Source organism: Balaenoptera musculus, chromosome 10 (genome assembly GCF_009873245.2).
Source record: "Balaenoptera musculus isolate JJ_BM4_2016_0621 chromosome 10, mBalMus1.pri.v3, whole genome shotgun sequence".
NCBI classification, from domain to species: Eukaryota; Metazoa; Chordata; class Mammalia; order Artiodactyla; family Balaenopteridae; genus Balaenoptera; species Balaenoptera musculus.
Window position 1 is genome coordinate 13403465 of NC_045794.1, and position 21987 is coordinate 13425451.

General features: G+C 36.4%; 1 protein-coding gene across 1 annotated transcript in view; it reads right to left on the bottom strand.

The window, feature by feature from the left end:
• Window positions 1-21987, bottom strand: part of SLC15A5 (solute carrier family 15 member 5) — a 92771-nt gene that overhangs the window by 56594 nt on the left and 14190 nt on the right. The window contains exons 3-4 of the mRNA XM_036867045.1: window positions 19021-19190; window positions 10146-10366 (exon numbers count right to left, since the gene is read on the bottom strand). Coding sequence (XP_036722940.1) covers window positions 10146-10366; window positions 19021-19190 — 391 coding nt within the window. The remainder of the gene's footprint in view (window positions 1-10145; window positions 10367-19020; window positions 19191-21987) is intronic.

A 21987-nucleotide genomic window follows, 5' to 3' on the forward strand; every position in this document is an offset into this window, starting at 1 on the left:
AATGTACTATTAATCTTTAGTGAAGCAATATTAATATATTGCATAATCTAAAAAAAGGCCCCGATGTCTTGAAAGCTTGAAATCATTTCTGCTTCTGCCTCAAGTTCTGAAATCATCTCCTTTTAAAATTTTAAATACTTTTATTTCATACAAGCCTCTGAGAATTCAGGAATAACTGCTGTCAATATAGATTCATTTTCACCTTTGAACGGCCAGTAATGTCAAATGGCAACATCATTGGCCTTAATATCAACATATTTTAAATGTATGTCTTGGAACTGAAGATCAATAATGGCTACTAAATTTAAAATATGGAATTCAATGATGTTTTATTCTTGGTATTTTGATCGCCTTTATACTGGTGATTATTTCATTTGGGGGCAAAAATCTTATTCCAACCTATCCCAATGGAAGTTTCCTCTGCCTCCCTTGAGCAGTACATTCTAACCATTTTCTTTGAAGTTTCTGGTATAACATTACTGTATATGATTTTGGAACCTGTATAGTCTGTACCAGGGATTTTTAACCCAGCTGCAAGAGAGGCATAGTGGGTAACAGCAAAGTGTGTGCATTGATACCAGCCTGGGGTAGGAATAGTCACTCTGCCATATGCTAGTAGGGTAACCAAGAACAAATTGCAAGTCACTTAATGTCTCTGAGACTCAAATTTAGAATAATAAAATCTGCCCTCTAGGTTTGCTTTGGGGGTTAAATTAAACACTGTGAAGTCATCTTTTAGAGGCTCTGACACATATAGGTGGTAAATAAGTATTAGTATTTGTTCTTTGCAATAAACTAGGCATCTAGGTTTGGTGATATGCTTAAAAATTAGCTTATCAAAATTTATTCTAATTTATGTTGAATTTAAAAATATGTAACAGTTTGCAGAGAAGACTCGAACTTAGTAAAAAAAAAATCAGGTGTCACTACATTATGAAGGTAAGAATCAGTAATTTGTGCTATTTGCACAGAAGGTTCGAGGCGTCCCACGGAACCATTAGTAATTTTGTACTCATGATTAATTTCTCCATTCTAAGATGTTTTCATGATATTTTTAAAAATTTTAATACATTTATTTAACCCAATAAAGTAAAAATATTTTAGCATGATCAATATAAAAATTATTAATGAGATATTTACATGGGTTTTTTTTCATATTGAGTCTTCAAAATCTGGTATTTTACACATATAGTATGTTTCATTTTGGACAAGGCACATTCCAAATGCTCAAGAGCAACAAGTGGCTACCATATTGAATAGTACAGTTCTAGAACAATATGGGAGACAGTGATTAAAGTATGTGGGATGCAAATGGTGATATGTTTTAAAAGTTCACCTGTAGATATGCACACCTTATCTGCTCACCTACACTACCCTAGAACTAAATAGGCATCATGCTTTTACTTGTGTGTCAAAGCTGTGGCTTAGAGTGTCTATCCAAGCTTACAAAACTACCATCTTTCTCCTCCCCTTCTGAGGTTAAAAGAATACACCCACTACCAAAGCTTGAAGTCTAACCATCAACAGTTAGCAAAAGACCTTAGCTGGTTGAGGGCTCTTATGATTAAAAGTTAGGGAAGCCCATCACAACTCCAGCATTATGTAGCAGCTAATAAATAGCAGTTGTTACATTTACTTATTGCAGGAACAAGCACCCAAAGTTTAATGTGGATTCTCTTAGTTCAGTTATGTTAAAATAATCCAAATAACTTCCAAGCAGTTACTCTATCATCTGAAATCGCTGTGTTTGAATACTCCTGGCATATGTTAGAAACAGCTAACCTGGATTTACAAACTGTTTCTACCCTGTAGTGATAAATATGTTTAAATGAGTTTCTTGGAATGGAAGGTGGACGTTAACATGAGAATAGAGGCCACCGGATCAGACTTCAGCCTCAGTGAAAGTATTTCCCAACACCAAGTCTCTCTGATACCATTGCTGAAAGTTTGTTTTGTTTGGCAACATGAAGTGAAATATTAACTCCTGTGAAGAAAGAGTTTTTGGAGTTGAGGTTTTAGAAAAAGCTGATTCATTCGGCTTGGCTTTACTTATATTTTCTGTGTGAATATAATGTAATATTTTCTGCGGCCTTTTTCTTTAAGAATCTGAAAACCCCCTTAGTAGTAGAGGATGGATGTTGGTTTCTAGCATGGGTGACAAACCAGTCTCCAGCACGTGAGGCAGACTGCTTACTTGGAAGAAGTCAGAGGAGCACATCCCCAGCTTCTTTCAGAATCTTCGATGTAGCCCCTCTAGATTTTTATTTTTTTTATACAGCAGGTTCTTATTAGTCATCAATTTTATACACATCAGTGTCTACATATCAATCCCAATCTCCCAATTCGTCACACCACCACCACCACCACCCCGCCGCTTCCCCCCTTGGTGTCCATACGTTTGTTCTCTACATCTGTGTCTCTATTTCTACCTTGCAAACAGGTTCATCTGTACCATTTTTCTAGATTCCACATATATGCGTTAATATACAATATTTGTTTTTCTCTTTCTGACTTACTTCACTCTGTATGACAGTCTCTAGATCCATCCACGTCTCTACAAATGACCCAATTTTGTTCCTTTTTATGGCCGAGTAATATTCCATTGTATATATGTACCACTTCTTCTTTATCCATTTGTCTGTTGATGGACATTTAGGTTGCTTCCATGACCTGGCTATTGTAAATAGTGCTGCAATGAACATTGGGGTGCATGTGTCTTTTTGAATTATGGTTTTCTCTGGGTATATGCCTAGTAGTGGGATTGCTGGGTCATATGGTAATTCTATTTTTAGTTTTTTAAGGAACTTCCATACTGTTCTCCATAGTGGCTGTATCAATTTACATTCCCACCAGCAGTGTAGGAGGGTTCCCTTTTCTCCACACTCTCTCCAGCATTTGTTGTTTGTAGATTTTCTGATGATGCTCATTCTAACTGGTGTGAGGTGATACCTCATTGTAGTTTTGATTTGCATTTCTCTAATAATTAGTGATGTTGAGCAGCTTTTCATGTGCCTCTTGGCCATTTGTATGTCTTCTTTGGAGAAATGTCTATTTAGGTCTTCTGCCCATTTTTTGATTGGGTTGTTTGTTTTAATATTGAGCTGCACGAGCTGTTTATATATTTGGAGATTAATCCTTTGTCCATTCATTCCTTTGCAAATATTTTCTCCTATACTGAGGGTTGTCTTTTCATCTTGTATACAGTTGCCTTTGCTGTGCAAAAACCTTTAAGTTTCATTAGGCCCATTTGTTTATTTCTGTTTTTATTTCCATTACTCTAGGAGGTGGGACAAAAAAGATCTTGCTGTGATTTATGTCGAAGAGTGTTCTTCCTATGTTTTCCTCTAAGAATTTTATAGTGTCCAGTCTTACATTTAGGTCTTTAATCTATTTTGAGTTTATTTTTGTGTATGGTGTTAGGGAGTGTTCTAATTTCATTCTTTTACATGTATCTGTCCAGTTTTCCCAGCACCACTTATTGAAGAGGCTGTCTTTTCTCCACTGTATATCCTTACCTCCTTTGTCATAGATTAGTTGACCATAGGTGCGTGGGTTTATCTCTGGGCTTTCTATCCTGTTCCATTGATTTATATTTTGGTTTTTGTGCCAGTACCATATTGTCTTGATTACTGTAGCTTTATAGTATAGTCTGAAGTCAGGGAGTCTGATTCCTCCAGCTCCATTTTTTTCCCTCAAGATTGCTTTGGCTATTTGGGGTCTTTTGTGTCTCCATACAAATTTTAAGATTGTTTGTTCTAGTTCTGTAAAAAATGTCACTGGTAATTTGCTAGGGATTGCACTGAATCTGTAGATTGCTTTGGGTAGTATAGTCATTTTCACAATATTGAGTCTTCCAATCCAAGAACATGGTATATCTCTCCATCTGTTTGTGTCATCTTTGATTTCTTTCATCAGTGTCTTACAGTTTTTCTGAGTACAGGTATTTTACATCCTTAGGTATGTTTATTCCTAGGTATTTTATTCTTTTTGTTGCAATGGTGAATGGGATTGTTTCCTTTATTTCTCTTTCTGATCTTTCATTGTTAGTGTATAGGAATGCAAGAGATTTCTGTGCATTAATTTTGTATCCTGCTACTTTACCAAATTCATTGATTACCTCTAGTAATTTTCTGCTGGCGTCTTTAGGCTTATCTACGTATAGTATCATGTCATCTGCAAACAGTGACAGTTTTACTTCTTCTTTTCCAATTTGTATTCCTTTTATTTCCTTTTCTTCTCTGATTGCCGTGGCTAGGACTTCCAAAACTGTGTTGAATAATAGTGGCAAGAGTGGACATCCTTGTCTTGTTCCTGATCTTAGAGGGAATGCTTTCAGTTTTTCACCATTGAGAATGATGTTTGCTGTGGGTTTGTCTTTTATGGTTTGTCATATATGTTTATTATGTTGAGGTAGGTTCCCTCTATGCCCACTGTCTGGAGAGTCTTTATCATAAATGGGTGTAGAATTTTGTCAAAACCTTTTTCTACATCTATTGAGATGAACATATGGTTTTTATTCTTCAGTTTGTTAATATGGTGTATCACATTGATTGATTTGCGTATATTGAAGAATCCTTGCATCCCTGGGATAAATCACACTTGATCATGGTGTGTGATCCTTTTGATGTGTTGTTGGATTCTGTTTGCTAGTATTTTGTTGAGGATTTTTGCATCTATATTCATCAGTGATATAGGTCTGTAATTTTCTTTTTTTGTAGTATCTTTGTCTGATTTTGGTATCAGGGTGGTGGTGGCCTCATAGAATGAGTTTGGGAGTGTTCCTTCCTCTGCAATTTTTTAGAAGAGTTTGAGAAGGATGGGTGTTAGCTCTTCTCTAAATGTTTGATAGAATTCACCTGTGAAGCCATCAGGTCCTGGACTTTTGTTTGTTGGAAGATTTTTAATCACAGTTTCAACTTCATTACTTGTGATTGGTCTGTTATATTTTCTGTTTCTTCTTGGTTCAGTCTTGGAAGGTTATACCTTTCTAAGACTGTGTCCATTTCTTCCAGGTTGTCCATTTTATTAGCACAGAGTTGCTTGTAGTAGTCTCTCATGATGCTTTATATTTCTGCGGTGTCCATTGTAACTTCTTTTTCATTTCTAATTTTATTGATTTGAGTCCTCCCCCTCTTTTTCTTGATGAGTCTGGCTAAAGGTTTGTCAATTTTGTTTATCTTCTCAAAGAACAAACTTTTAGTTTTATTGATCTTTGCTATTGTTTTCTTCGTTTCTATTTCATTTATTTCTGCTCTGATCTTTATGATTTCTTACCTTCTATGGACTTTGGGTTTTCTTTGTTTTTCTTTCTCTAGTCCCTTTAAGTGTAAGGTTAGATTGTTTATTTGAGATTTTTGTTGTTTCTCGAGGTAGGATTGTATTGCTGTAAACTTCCCTCTTAGAACTGCTTTTGCTGAATCCCATAGGTTTTGGATCATCATGTTTTTGTTGTCATTTGTCTCTAGGTATTTTCTGATTTCTTCTTTGATTTCTTCAGTGATCTCTTGGTTATTTAGTAACACATTGTTTAGCCTCCATGTTTTTGTATTTTTTACGTTTTTTCCCCTGTAATTGATTTCTAATCTCATAGCGCTGTGGTCAGAAAAGATGCTTAATATGATTTCAGTTTTCTTAAATTTACCGAGGCTTGATTTGTGACCCAAGATGTGATCTATCCTGGAGAATGTTCTGTGGGCACTTGAGAAGAAAGTGTAATCTGCTGTTTTTGGATGGAATGTCCTATAAATATCAATTAAATCTATCTGGTCTATTGTGTCATTTAACGCTTGTGTTTCCTTATTAATTTTCTGTTTGGGTGATCTGTCCATTGGTGTAAGTGAGGTGTTAAAGTCCCCCACTATTTTTGTGTTACTGTGGATTTCCTCTTTTAGAGCTGTTAGCATTTGCCTTATGTATTGAGGTGCTCCTACGTTGGGTGCATATATATTTATAATTGGTATATCTTCTTCTTGGATTGATCCCTTGATCATTATGTAGTGTCCTTGCTTGCCTCTTGTAACATTCTTTATTTTAAAGTCTATTTTATCTGATATGAGTATAGCTACTCCAGCTTTCTTTTGATTTCCATTTGCATGGAATATTTTTTTCCACCCCCTCACTTTCAGTCTGTATGTGTCCCTAGGTCTAAAGTGCATCTCTTGTAGACAGAATACATATGGGTCTTGTTTTTGTATCCGTTCAGCGAACCTGTGTCTTTTGGTTGGAGCACTTAATCCATTCACATTTAAGGTAATTATTGATATGTATGTTCTTATTACCATTTTCTTAATTGTTTTAGGTTTGTTTTTGTAGGTCCTTTTCTTCTCTTGTGTTTCCCATTTAGAGACATTCCTTTAGCATTTGTTGTAGAGCTGGTTTGGTGGTGCTGAATTTTCTTAGCTTTTGCTTGTCTGTAAAGCTTTTGATTTCTCAGTGGAATCTGAATGAGATCCTTGCGGGGTAGAGTAATCTTGGTTGTACGTTCTTCCCTTTCATCACTTTAAGTATATCGTGTGACACCCTTCTGGCTTGTAGAGTTTCTGCTGAGGAATCAGCTCTTAACCTTATGGGAGTTCTCTTGTATTTGTCATTTTTCCCTTGTTTCTTTTAATAATTTTTCTTTGTCTTTAATTTTTGTCAATTTGATTACTATGTGTTTCGGTGTGTTTCTCCTTGGGTTTATCCTGCCTGGGACTCTCTGCACTTCCTGGAATTGGGTGGCAATTTCCTTTCCCATGTTAGGGAAATTTTTGACTATAATCTCTTCAAATATTTTCTTGGGTTTTTTCTCTCGCCCTTCTCCTTTTGGGACCCCTATAATGCGAACGTTGGTGCGTTTAATGTTGTCCCAGAGGTCTCTTAGGCTGTCTTCATTTCTTTTCATTCTTTTTTCTTTATTCTGTTCTGCAGCAGTGAATTCTACCATTCTGTCTTCCAAGTTACTTATCCGTTCTTCTGCCTCAGTTATTCTGCTATTGATTCCTTCTAGTGTATTTTTCAATTCAGTTATTGTATTGTTCATTTCTGTTTGTTTGTTCTTTAATTCTTCTAGATGTTTGTTCTTTAATTCTTCTAGGTCTTTGTTAAACATTTCTTGCATCTTCTCCATCTTTGCCTCCATTCTTTTTCCGAAGTCCTGGATCATCTTCACTATAATTATTCTGAATTCTTTTTTGCTTTTTTTTTTTTTTAATTTAATTAATTAATTTATTTATTTTTGGCTGTGTTGGGTCTTCGCTTCTGTGCGAGGGCTCCCTCCAGTTGCAGCAAGCGGGGGCCACCCTTCATCGTGGTGCGTGGGCCTCTCACCATCGTGGCCTCTCCTGTTGCGGAGCACAGGCTCCAGACGCGCAGGCTCAGCAGCTGTGGCTCACGGGCCCAGCTGCTTCATGGCATGTGGGATCCTCCCAGACCAGGGCTCAAACCCGTGTCCCCTGCATCGGCAGGCAGACTCTCAACCACTGTGCCACCAGGGAAGCCCCTATTCTGAATTCTTTTTCTGAACGTTTGCCTGCCTCCACTTCATTTAGTTGTTTTTCTGGGGTTTTATCATGTTCCTTCATCTTGTACATAGTCCTCTGCCTTTTCATTTTGTCTATCTTTCTGTGAATGTGGTTTTTGTTCCACAGGTTGCAGGATTGTAGTTTTTCTTGCTTCTGCTGTCTGCCCTCTGGTGGATGAGGCTATCTAAGAGGCTTGTGCAAGCTTCCTGATTGGAGGGACTGGTGGTGGGTAGAGCTGGGTGTTGCTCTGGTGGGCAGAGCTCAGAAAAACTTTAATCCACTTCTCTGCTGATGGGTGAGGCTGCGTTCCCTCCCTGTTGGTTGTTTGGCCTGAGGCAACCCAGCACTCGGGCCTACAGTTTCTTTGGTGGGGCTAATGGTGGATTCCGGGAGGGCTCACGCCAAGGAGTACTTCCCAGAACTTCTGCTGCCAGTTTCCCTGTCCCCTCAGTGAGTCACAGCCACCCCCCGCCTCTTCAGGAGACCCTCCAACACTAGCAGGTAGGTCTGGTTCAGTCTCCTATGGGGTCACTGCTCCTTCCCCCGGGTCCTGATGCACACACTATTTTGTGTGTGCCCTCCAAGAGTGGAACCTCTGTTTCCTCTAGTCCTGTGGAAGTTCTGCAATCAAATCCCACTAGCCTTCAAAGTCTGATTCTCTGGGAATTCTTCCTCCTGTTGCCAGACCCCCAGGTTGGGAAGCCTGACGTGGGGCTCAGAACCTTCACTCCAGTGGGTGGACTTCTGTGGTATAAGTGTTCTCCAGTTTGTGACTCACCCACCCAGCGGTTATGGGATTTTATTTTATTGTTGATTGTGCCCCTCCTACCATCTCACTGAGACTTCTCCTTTGTCTTTGGATGTGGGGTATCTTTTTTGGTGAGTTCCAGTGTCTTCCTGTTGATGATTATTCAGCAGTTAGTTGTGATTCTGGTGCGCTCGCAAGAGGGAGTGTGTTTTCATGCTATTAATGACATGTATACAGGTAATAATTTTGTGTTTTTGTTCCATTTACTATTGTGGAGTCAAGAGAGAGGTTGAATCTGCTAAATGAGCCTAGGTTTCATGCATTGTTTACAACAAGGGTCAGCAAACTTTTGTGTAAAAGGCCAGATAGACAATATTTCCACGTGTGGATTCTGTTGCAACTACTCAGCTCTGCTGTTTTCATGCATAAGCAGACATACTATGACAAACAAACAGGAGTGGTTGTGTTCCAATAACACATTGTTTATTTTTGGCTGCACTGGGTCTTTGTTGTTGTGCACGGGCTACTTTCTTTTTTTTAATTGAAGTATAGTTGATTTACATTGTTGTGTTAGTTTCAGATGTGCCGCAAAGTGATTCATATATTCGTATATATATATATATATATATATATTCTTTTTCAGATTCTTTTCCCTTAAAGCTATTACAAAATATTGAGTATAGTTCCTTGTGCTATACAGTAGGTCCTTGTTGGTTACCTATTTTATATATAGTAGTGTGTATATGTTAATCTCAAACTCCTAATTTATCCTCCCCACCCCCCCTTCCCCTTTGGTAGTCATAAATTTGTTTTCTATGTCTGTGGGTACAGACACTGAATTTTGAATTTCATATAATTGTCTTTTGCTACAAAACATTTTTCTTCTTTTGATTTTTTTAAACCATAGAAAAATGTAAAAACCTTCTTACCTGGCAGGACATATGAAAAAGGCAGTGGGCTGATTTGGCCTGCAGGTAATAATTTGCTGACCCCTGGTTTAGAGAAGCAAACATTGTACTAAGAATAAGAAGGTAGATTCTGCTTTTCCTTCACTACTATTCACTGTATGACCTCCTTATCCCCTTCAAAATCACTTAATTTTTCTGAGCCTCAGTTTCCTCTTCAACAAATGAAGTAGTTGAATAAGTTAATCTCTAAGTTTTTTCCCAGCTCTATTATTCTATGATTTAAGAATATAACTCACTCATTAGCCATCTAATTCCAAGGTAGAGGTTAGTAATGAAGAGTCCCAAATTTCTTCTATTTCTTATAATCATTTATATTTCTTCATAAGTAAGTGAATCTTTGACCATTACTACATTAAAATTGTATTAAAATCACATATATTTATAAAGAGTACTTTGGACTTAGTATTTTCCCCCTGATTTCCTCATAGCATAGGGACTGATTCACCAAGGGAACTAAGAATTGGTAGGGAAAGAATCATTTGCTGATTAGTATTTATACTTAAGAGTACAGTGGGGGGTGGTACTCAAATCAGCCAGTTTAGCTACTTGTTAGTACCAGTTTTTAAAGGCTTGGTCAAGGAGGAAAGCAAAACCTTTGGAAGGAAGTAGTTGGGTAATTATCCATAGATCTCATATTTTTGTGCATTACTCTTAGGCCTTATGACAAATTCTCTGAAGTATTGTCTGCACCTACTGACAGACATTCATAGTTCTATAGGGGAAACATTACACCCAGGTCCTCCTCAGGTATGCCTCTGTCTGACCCCACTTAGCTCTTAAAATTAGAGCCTGTAATGTATTTATATGATAACAGCCTAATGAAGTATATGGGAAGCGCTTGTTGGGGTGAAAAGAAACGTTTACTTGTTATGTTAACATGCAATCATTTGGTTGTTGGTAGGGGTAGTATTAATTACCTTTCCTCACCTGCATAATGCACATTCTGTAGAGGAGCTGAAAAATGAAGAGAGGGAGAAGGGTGAAGAAAAATTTTGTGTCTTCCACATGGAGCTCACTATAGCGGCTGCCATTTTTTTCCTTGGCATGGTCTAACCAGCTTGTCACACCTCCGCCAAGGTGGCAGTGCTGCAGACAGCATGTTTTTAGTGCATTAACAAACATCCCAAAGGTTGTCAGGAGGGAGCAACCTGCAAGCAATTGGAAATATTACATATTAGTGAAGGAACTGTTCTTCAAGTTTCCAAAATGTCAATCAGAAAGATGACAATTGTAAGGATGAAAAGCAGTAAAGTGATTGAGAAGATTTTAGCACCCAAGGGGTTGAATTCAAAGGAGTAAGCTTCTGACAAGGGTTCTGGCATCCTGGTGACCAGCCCAAGGTGGTGCCTGACAGATGATGTAAAAAATGAAAAAGCTAAGATCAGTGGAAGCATATTAAAAAGGGAAGAAAGGTGACAAAATAAAGCACCAAAGTAAAAGATTTCAGAATCTCTCAGAAGCCTCTAACTTGAACACATTAATGAATAAGACAACCTGAAGTTTCATTTACAGCCTTAACACAAAGAACTGGTACTATTTTTTAATATAAATTGCCATATAAATAATCCTCACTTTCCTTGTTAGGTAGAAGGTGGTTTCTTATTTTGACATGTAGATGAAAGGAAATATTTTCTCTGCTTTGACTTTATCCTTGAATTTCAGACATAAGGTTAAACTTTGAACTCTTCAAATGACTTTATGTATGTTGATAGTGTCACTAAAAGTTCAGATTAGATTAGTTGGCTTTTGACTTTTCCAGTAGTTTCCTCTGGGTTTATATGGCTGTTGCTTTAGCATCAGAAGTATTTTATTGCTTTAGATGTTTGCAATCACTTACTGCTAGTGATTTGCAATCTCATTGTTGCTTCTTTTATGATCTTTCAGATTTCACCTTTTCTTTGACTCCATTAGGACTTCCTGATACAATGACAGATAAGAGATCCCGGTTTGGTTAGCAGTTCAGCTGCGCCATCATGATACAACTTTTCATAGCACTCCTTTTGACCAGATAAACCCTTTCACAAATTACCAAGACACTAAACCATGGTTGCAGGATAAACGATAAAATAAATATTAAAATGTTTGAGTTTCTCCAAAGAAAGCTGCTGTAGAAACTCAGATAATAGTTTGATCATCATTTTAATTATGTTCAAGTTTCCTATAGTAAAATGCTAGGTGAAATGCCTTCTAACCAAGTTCATTTAAACGCCACAGAGTATTGGTTTTTATATTTAAATAAAGGATATTTATTAATATTTCTTTTTATGGTTATAGAGTGATGATAGTGATTTGATCTGGTCTTTTCTTTAAGAGTTGTAATAGACCTATTATGTCAGTCTTTGATTAATTGAGGAAGCTGGGAGCCTGGTAATTGAATATGGAGCCTTTCACCTCTAAGTCACTGAATCCAATCCAGCCCAAATTGGTAATGACCAAGAGTGATTACAGCAGAGGCCTCTGTGAAGTGTGTTGAGGTCAAGTGGAAGTATGTCGGGATAATTGCTGGCAGGAGATATGCTCATATCTACAGTCACTACTGCCTCTTAGTCACTGTGGCCAGACCGGAACTGAGAAGGCCAAGGGAACAGAAGCACCTGTGAGTGACCAAGGTCTGCGTCTCTTAACAAGAAAGTAATTGGGACATCTCTTTACTACTGGAGAAAGAACTTCTCTATTAGGAGAGTATTCCCAGCTATTTCAATTAGTTTACTTAAGATTTTGGTAAGATGAAAGCTGAGAATGTCTTGATGAACAGTCTAGAGACTGAATTTGAACAGGTCTGGGCTAGGAGGCTTAACTTCCTGACATTTTCTTCTCATCTTATCTCTGTTGCTCATCAACCTGTTCTCTGCTCAACTCTTGTGAAACAGTACCATGTAGACAGGAGGGTCATTACTGGCATTGATCCAACTTACTCTGTGCTTTCAAATAGACTTTATTATTAAACGATAACTATTTGCAGGATGAAGGGTTATTTCAAGAGGCATTCTCCCCAATTTCCTTCCTATGTTTTAAATTCAGGACTTTATTGAATGTAATATGTTTTAAGCTCACTAGTTCTTTTCCGTATAAACAAATCACTATTTGTCACAAGGTAAATTTGGATCTGCTTTTATGCATGATAAATTGATACCTCCAGTCTTATTAAGTAGTTAAATACCACTATCATATTATTTCTAAAGAAAGGTAGTTCGGATTAGCGCTTCTGAAACTAGCTGTGTTAAAAGATAAGTTTTTAAAAAAAATTTTTCAACTATCATGGTCAATACATTTGTGAAATATGATAAAATAGAATACCTAAAAAATAAAATAAAAACAAAGATACAAAATATAAAACCTGATCTTTTGATTATTAGATTCAACAGACATATGATGTAACTTTCCATAATATTTCTACATGTTTTCTCTCAGTGTCTTTATTTCCTATGTTGCACACCAGTAACAAACAGCACTACCCCATGGACCAAGATTTGAGTAGCACTGCCTTGAATACACACTTTGAAAAATTAATTTATTTAAACAAGTAAAATTGTATCTGATATGGTGATATGAAGCAACAAAAACAAAATGGTTAAGAACAAGAAGTGATTAGGTCTAAATGAGGTCTAAAATTTTAGCCCTCCAAGTGTGCATAATTGATGCCAAACAAATGTGAATGCAATCATTCATTCATTTAACATATTTATTATGTACTTACTATGTGTCAGGGACTTTTCTAGGCCTTAACAATATAGTAGTGAGCAAGATCTAGAGATCCCTGAGAAGACACTAAACAATCAGGGAAATACTAGGTGAGTTCAATGATGAAAACAAAATGAGGTAATAAGATAGAGACTGATTGTGGGTAGGGTATAGAGGACACCTAAAGAGTTGAAATTTGAACTGAGGATTGAATAGACTGGAAATAGGCAAAAAGACCTGGAGGAAGCATATATCAGGCATGTCATGAAGTAGAAATGAGTGGGGAGAAGCTCAGGAACAGGAAAGGCCAATGAGGCAGTAGCTCAGGTAGAATGTTGGAAGGAGATGAGGTCTAAGATTTGGTCAGGATCAGACTTTACAGGCCAAAAGTAAGGAGCTTGGAGTTTATTCTCCATGTTATGGGAAACCATTAAGAAATTTTATGCAGAGTGGACATATGATGTATATTTTTAAAAAGTTACTCTGGAACTCTGGTAGTTGTGTGCATAATGGATTTTAAGGAACAAGAGGGGAAGCTGGAATACAGGTAAGAAGTCGTGGTGACTTGGACATAAAACAGCAAGAAGAGAAGTGAACAGAATGGGATGTGTTTTTAGAGAATCAATAGGATCTTCCAATGTGGGGAGAGGTTGAAGAAATGAGAAGATTTGAGGATGCTACTTTCCTTCCCCTTAAACCACTGGGTTTCAGTGACTTACATGAAGATGGAGAAGACAAGAATGGAATCCGTTTGCGGTTGGGTAAATCAAGAGTTGAGTTTTGGTCAGGTTAAATTTAAGATGACCGCTAGATAACAAAATCAAAATGTTGAATAGGAAGTCGGATATATGAGTTTCAAGGTGAGGAGAGAGGTCAAATGAAATTGAGCGTTTGGTGTATAGTTGGCATTAGAAGCTGTGGGACTAGAGGTTACTTAATGAAAGAGGGTGAGAAGAGTGGGGTCCCTAGAATAAATCGGAGGGCTCCCCATTAGGAGACTGTGAGAGGAGAAAAGGGACCCAAGAGTGGACAATGAACTACATGGGTTGTACGTCAGAGAGAAGAGGAAGTAATAAACCTAAATTGATCAGCTGGACTGAGAGGGAGCCAGTAAGTTAGAGCGGTCAGGAAAAGGAGCTATATGGTAATCTGTCTACCCAAAGGGAGCACCCATTGTCCCATCCAAAGGTAGTTATCCCGAGTGTTAGGAGGGATGTCCCCGTGAAAACATCTACATCTAAACATCACACCACCTTCCTGGATTAATCTATTAGACTTAATAGAAAACTCATGCCTTCTGTACAAATAATTTTGTGTGTCTTGTAGACTCAGCCTTAAAAAGAAAAAAATCCATTGTCATTATAATCCCCGAATTGGTTTTCTGCATCAGGAGCAGAAATGGGAAGTTGAAAAAAAACCTGAAGTGAAAATGCAACCGAAACTTCAAGCTCCAGTTTAAACATGCGTGGCAAACACACCAGGCGTGCACATTTTAAAATAAAACAGATGAGCTATTTTAAATGCTTTATTGAAAAACTTAAAGATTGTAGCCATTACTATTTAAAAAAAAAAAACTTTAGAAAGCAATTTTTCTATTCTTTGTACCTTTAAGTTCTTAGCTCTGATGTTCTGCTCCTCTGACCTTGATCTAATCATGAATATCTATGCTACCTAATTATAATAAAAAAAAGCCTACATTGCACTCTAGATGGTAGATGCACATTTTTTTCTTCTTTGGTCACCTGCCAGTTCTCAAAATTATAGCGGTGGGAAGAAATGCAAATGAAGGCCATGCTTGACAGCTAAACATAATGGAATGCATGGTCCACATTTGAAAAGTTACCTTAAAATAAAAGGTAGCATATAAAAAATCATTTCTTTAAGGTCACCTATGGCTTTGAATTACAGCTTTGAGGAATTTCCAATTTAGTCATCAGAGAGGAAGAAGCCAAAATAAGGATTATATACTTTTCTAGAGGCAAGACAGAGTTTTACTTCATCATAATTGGGTGATCGTATAACTTGGAAATAGAAAACAAAACAAAGCAAAACAACTCCAAAATATTCATTTGATATAGTATTGTGTAAAGTAAACCACTGGTGAACATTTTATATTATAATTTTACTTGCAGCGAATACAGTTTCTTTCTTGTAAATGTCCAAAGGAAAGTTACCTTATCACATGTTAAAATATGTAACATATGGGCTAGAGTAGGCTGGCAGTAAACAGAGGTGATCAGATAGATTTGTATTACTTGAAGAATTGTAATTCTTTATTCAGATGAATATATTTTCAAATAGGAGATTAGGAAGCAAATGGTTGGATGCCAAATAGTTATTTAGAAAATTTGAATATGAAAATTATGTATACATAATTAGTCACAAAAAAATCAGAATTATTTGATAATTACACACTTTAGAATACGTCAAAACTTTGATAAAAGTTTGATAAACTTTGATAAAAGTTTATACTTCCTTTACATTTTCCTCTTTTTTGCCTTTTTGGGGCGGACAGAGAGGATCTCTCAGACCCTTTTTGCATAATGAACCCATTCCGCAGACTGCCAGGGGGCTGTGTACAGGAGGCTGTGTACTGCCTAGCTGTGACCCACAGAACACAAAGCTCTGAGAAACAAGGCAGAGGCTTCTGGGGATGATGTTTTCCCTGTTTCACTGCTTCACTATGTGGTGTAATAAAACGAGCTCTAGCCTGAGAAAAGGTAGGCCTGGGTTCTGGTTCCACTTCAGCCACTGCCTGTGACATCTTGGGCAAGTCATTTAATTCAAGTATGTCTCATTTTCTGTACTCAGTTTAACAATAACAAACACTGAGAATTTACCATATTCCAAGTATGTACACAACACAGGAATTTGTAACTATATTCAGAAATAGATCATTTCAACACAACATGGTAGGTGAAATGCTAAAGATAGCTCAGGCTGGTACAGGAGCAGAGGCATAGGACATGGAGTCTAGTCTGTAAAAGGAAATATGGGGCCCTTCTTGCCTACCTCACTGGTATGTGGAGAAATGAAGTAACAACAGTGAATTTTTAAAAATATAATTTATTGCATTGCTATTAGTGGTAGTTGTAGAGGTAAGTGGTAGAAACAGTGGTAGCAGTCAAAGTACTACTAAAAGTAAAATGTGTTATTTAGAAATAAAGGTCAGAGTTAAACAAGATAGATGAATATGAATATAGGTAGACTGACTAACCAAAGGAACAGAACAGAAACTCTAGATATGCAAGTGGCAATATACGAGGAAGGTGGCATCTCAAATTAGTGGGGAAAATAGAAACTTTGTAATAAGTGAGGTTGGATAATGTGACAGTCATATGGGAAAAAGATAAAATTGAGTTCACTCATAAAACTTATTCTAATATAATTTCCAAATGGGTCACAGATGTAAAGGTAAATATATATACCAAAAGAAAATATGAATGAATTCCTTTATAATCTGGGAATGAGGAAAACTTTTTCACCATGAATCAAAATCTAGAAGCAATAACGGAGAAGACTGATAAATTTGATTACAAACAAAAACCACACAAAAGACAAAACGAATAAACAAACAATAAGTGTTGTGCATGGATAACAACACAAGAAGCAAAATTAAAAGATATATGACAAATGGGGAATAATATTCGCAACTTTTATCGTAAACAAAGAATATCTTCAGTGTATAGAAATCTAGAAATTGAAAAAAATTGGAGAGACTGTAGGGAAATAGTCATTGTCATACATTTTTGGTGGAAATACAATATGGTACAACTACTATAGAAGGGAATTTGGTGATATATAGCAAAATTATCTGTGGATTTACTTTTTGATTTAGTAATCCAATTTGTAGGAATCTATCCTAAAGATCTGCTGGGGAAAAAATGCTAAGAGAGGTATGCACCAAGCTATTCTTTAGAACCTATTTAATGTGGCAGAAGTAAAGAAACGAACCAAACATCCATCAATATAAGACTGGTAAAATAAACAATGGAGTACTATCCAGCTAGAAAAAAGTCTATACTTTCTCTATACAATGAGGAATATTGTTATATACAGTTATGAAGCAATTCCTAGGTTATATTAAATGAAAAAAGCAGGTGAGAAAAGTGTGAATAAAATGCTACTGTTATAGGAGAAGGGGGGAAATACATACATATACATAGAGATACATACACATATATACAATTTTAGTATTTTCCTTTATTTAAAAAATGGAAGGATGATTCTTTAAAAATATGCAAATGGACACCTAAAGGAATAGAGGGGATATAGGAATATAAGTAGACCTTGTTTGTACATGAATTTTAGATCCATGAAATTATTTATGATTTAAAACAAAATTAAATTTTAAAAATGCTTCCAGGTATTTAAAATTTTCAAATTTTAAAAATACCTCAGGATTTTTAAAGGATGAATGAAATAGATGAAGGAAATTAAGAGGTATAAACTTCCAGTTACAAAATAAATGAGTCACAGGGATGAAATATACAGTATGGACAATGTAATCAATAACAATGTAATATCTTTGTATGGTGACAAAAATGGTCAAAGGGTATAAACTTCCAGTTATAAGATAACTAAGTACAAGGGATGTAATGTACAACATGATTAATATAATGAACACAACTGTATGTTATAGATGAAAGTTGTTAAGAGAGTCAATCCTAAGAGTTCTTATCACAAGGAAAAAATTTTTAAATTTTTTTCTTGTATTTTGTATCTATATGAGGTGATGTATCATCACTAAAATTGTGGTGATCACTTCATAACATATGGAAGTCAAATCATTATGTTGTACACTTTAAATTTATATAGTGCTGTATGCCAATTATATCTCACTAAAACTGGAAGAAGGAAAAACCTGATTTATGCAGATATGTAATTGAAAAGTCCAACATGCAAGGCTTCACAGTGTAGCTCAATAAGGTCTCCAAAGACCTGTGGGTCCTTCAAAGATATAGGAAGTATTGTTACTATGATTTAAGGGGGATCAGTGCTGGATGTTAAACAATATATGCCTATGACAGGTTTATATGAGTTATTTGACAGTTTTCACATTTAGCTTTGAGTGGGCTAGACTGAGTATAATATAATATAGAAATACTTTGGATAGGAGACTTGTGGGTTCAGAGCTACTAAGATTCTGTGCTTTTTCCCAATTTATTAGGAATGGTCTGGGTCCAGATTTTAGTAACTATTGTCTAAATCTTTACATGCAAAAAGTGAATTTTAACACTATTTCCTATTGTTGATATGGTATTAAATGAGATACAGGATGTAAAGTGCTTAGCACAAAATAAGAATCATATTACACTCTATCAACAACTAAAAAAAAACCTAACCTCACAAATGGAACAAATGAGCTTAATTGTATTTAATGTTAGTGGCATAACCAAACAGAGAGGAACTATACCAAGTGACTTTAAAACATAATCATCTTAGTGTACATTCCCAGGGATTATAACATAAAGAAAAAAACTGTAAGAAGAATTTTGAGACTGTCAATAATCATTGTGAACTGGGATTTTGGCATGGGAAGAAGTAGAAAAAAACTTGAGTTTGATAAGGTTAAGTAAAAATCCTGTAGTTCCAGTTTTGATTAGGGTATTCGTATAGTCCAAAATGTATGTTATCTTAGAGAAAAAAAAAGGACATTTTCTAGGTCTGTGCATTGAAAAGACCGAGAAACCGTGATGGACTAAGTAGCGATGAGCATCTCCATCACCAAGACTGTGGTCTCTAAGTACCAGTATATATACAAGAAAAGGAAACAGTTCTTTAAGAAAGAGATGATTCAAAGTTCAGGGAAGAGAATGATGACCATAGAATATCTTGGCATACCAGAAAGCAAGGAAACATTCAAAGACAACACAGGCTTGTCTGAAGGACTCAGGGCCAGCATGAAGAGGACCTCACTGCCCAAACATGGAACAATTTGATCAAAGAAGATAGAGATTATTGATATTCTTGAAGAATCTGTTGCTCTCAAGTATAATAACTGACAGACTCTACAAATTCTCTGAGTTGAAAGAGAAGTTATAGGGAATCCGAGAGGAAGAAGATGTGTTGAAAAAACCATAAGAACCAAAAAAATCAATGTAAAGTGTGATTTGCTTACATTTTTCTGGCTGATAAATCAGGTTATAGTGCATCATATGAAGGGTTATCAGAGCCGTAAGTGTAGACATAAAAGGAGTAAGTAAGACCAGGGCCCAGGCCGCCGAGTGCTGGATATAAGACAGTCCCAGAAAGACAACAGTTGCATTTACGCTCATGATCCAATAAAACCTGGGGTACCAAAACAAAAATAAAATTACCATTGAGTTACTTAGTATAACAATTGCTAATTTTAATGATTTTAATAAATATAAGCTACAACTTAGCAGCATGTTAGCTGAACTAGATTTTGCAAATGTTGTTTATCAGCTTTCTTTTTTTAAATTTCATTTAAAAAATTTTTATACAATTTTTAAAGGTTACTCTCCATTTATAGTTATTACAAAATATTGGCTATGTTCCCCATGTTGTACAACTCATCCTTGAGCCTATCTTACACTCAGTAGTTTATACCTCCCACTCCCCTACCCCTATATTCCCCCAACCCCACAAGTACTAGTTTGTTCTCTATATCTGTGAGTCTGCTTCTTTTTTGTCATATTCATTAGTTTGTTGTAATTTTTAGATTCTACATATAAGTGATATCATACAGTATTTGTGTTCCTGTATCTGACTTATTTCACTTGACAAAATACCCTCCAAGTCCATCCATGTTGCTGCAAATGGCAAAGTTTCATTCTTTTTTATGGCTGTGTAGTATTCCATTGTGTGTGTGTGTGTGTGTGTGTGTGTGTGTGTGTGTGTGTGTGTGTCACATCTCCTTTATTCATTCCTCTGTTGATGGACACTTAGGTTGTTTCCATATCTTGGCAACTGTAAATAATGCTGCTATGAATATTGGGGTACATGAATCTTTTCAAATTAGTGGGGTGTTTTTTTTTTTTCAGATATATACTCAGGAGTGGGATTGCCGGGTCATATGGTAGTTCTATTTTTAGTTTTTTGAGAAACCTCCATACTGTTTTCCACAGTGGCTGCACCAATTTACATTCCCACCTGCAGTGCACAGGGGTTCCCTTTTCTCCACACCCTCACCAACATTTATTTGTGTTCTGTTTGATGATAGCCATTCTGACAGGTGTGAGGTGATATCTCATTGTGGTTTTGATTTGCATTTCCTTGATGATTAGCGATGTTGAGCATCTTTTCATATGCCTGTTGGCCATCTACATTTCTGTTTTTAGCTTTCTTAATTAGCGCATACACGTCAGCTATGTCTTATCAGTTTCATTATCTATGTTTCCTTTCTATTTAGAACAGCTGTAGGAAGAATGTGTTCTCTTTTCTCTAAAGCAGAAGTTGACAAACTTTTCTGTAAAGCGTCTGATAATAAATATTTTAGGCTTTGCAAATCATATGGTCTATACAGCAACAAGTCAACTCTGTTGTGACTCTAGAGAAGCCATAAATAATACCTCATTGACTATGCCTAATGAACCTAGAAAAGATTACACGGTTAAAGAATTGAAACTTATTTATTCCACTTTTCAAAGTATGGGAAAACTCAGGAATACTCAGGTTATACCTAGACCATGGCATGGGTAAAACCAAAGAAATTAGTGTCATTTGAATAAAACTTCCAGTGTCTCCTCCTAATAAACAATATTAAAAATAAGTACCTAAGTAGTACCTAAGTACCTAAGTACCAGTAGTACGGTTTGCAAGTTCTGGGGAAATAATCTCTACCGCTCAACCTTTCATTGGGTCTAAATTCTGCTGCTGGAATCCCATTGCAAAGGGGGTGTCTTACAGCTACTGAAAGTGGGGTCTGGCTGCTCACCGCTCCAAAGCCAATAAAGAGGCAAGTTTGGTGAAAAGGAAAGTTTGCTTTATTTTGGATGCCTGCAACTGGGGCAGGAGAGGGCGGACTCCCGTCCAAAGGCTTACTCCCCTCCACTGACAACCAGTGGGCAAGAGCTCTTATTGGCGGAGGGAGGGGACTACGTGTAGAAACAGTACAGTTAGTTCTGACAGTCATCTTGAAATTGGTCATATGGTGGTCTGACGAGCATCATCTTGATTGTGTTAAGTACAGTTAATCTTCAGTTCTGGGGTCAGTTTGTTCCCATTTCCTTGAGGCCAATTCTTGGAATTGTGGCAGCTTATGTCACGGCTACAGTCTGGTCATCATGTAGTTAACTTCTTCCACCTGGTGCGGGGTTTCAATATCTACAAGACAGCTCACAGGATGTGGCTCAGAATATTATCTACAGCCCTTGAGAAGGAACTAAAGGTCCTTGACTTTGCTTAGTGACTAAACGATTATTGTTTTGTCCTGTTTGACTGATTTTCTTTGCTTCTGCATTTTCTTACTTCCCTGATTAAATTCATCTTTGGCTAAAGTTTTTCCACAGACAAAGGGCAGGCTGAGGACATAGGGAGCAAGGACCAAAGGGTCCTACTCCATTTCATTAACATTAGCTTAAAAAATTATCGAAGTAATATTGAATATAATAAAATTTACCCATTTAAGAATATGGTTTTATGGACTACTATATTTAAAATAGATAACCAACAAGGACCTCCTGCATAGCACAGGGAACTCTGCTCAATATTCTGTGATAACCTAAATGGGAAAAGAATTTGAAAAAGAATAGATACATATATATGTATAACTGAATCACTTTGCTGTACACCTGAAACTAACACAACACTGTTAATCAACTATGCTCCAATGTAAAATAAAAATTAAAAACAAATAAAAATTTTTAAAATATGGTTTTATGAGTTTTGGTCAATGTTTCAGTTGTGCAAACACTAATAGATCTACATTAGAACACTTATATTATCACTAAAATATGAAGGGCTTACCTAATTAGATGAGGCCCACCCAGGATACCAGGATAATCTCCCCTTTGATTAACTCAAAAGCAACTGATTGGAGAACTTAATTACATTGCAAAATCCCTTAACCTTTGCCATATAACATAAGGAGGGGGTGATATATCCTATCATCTTTGCCATGTTC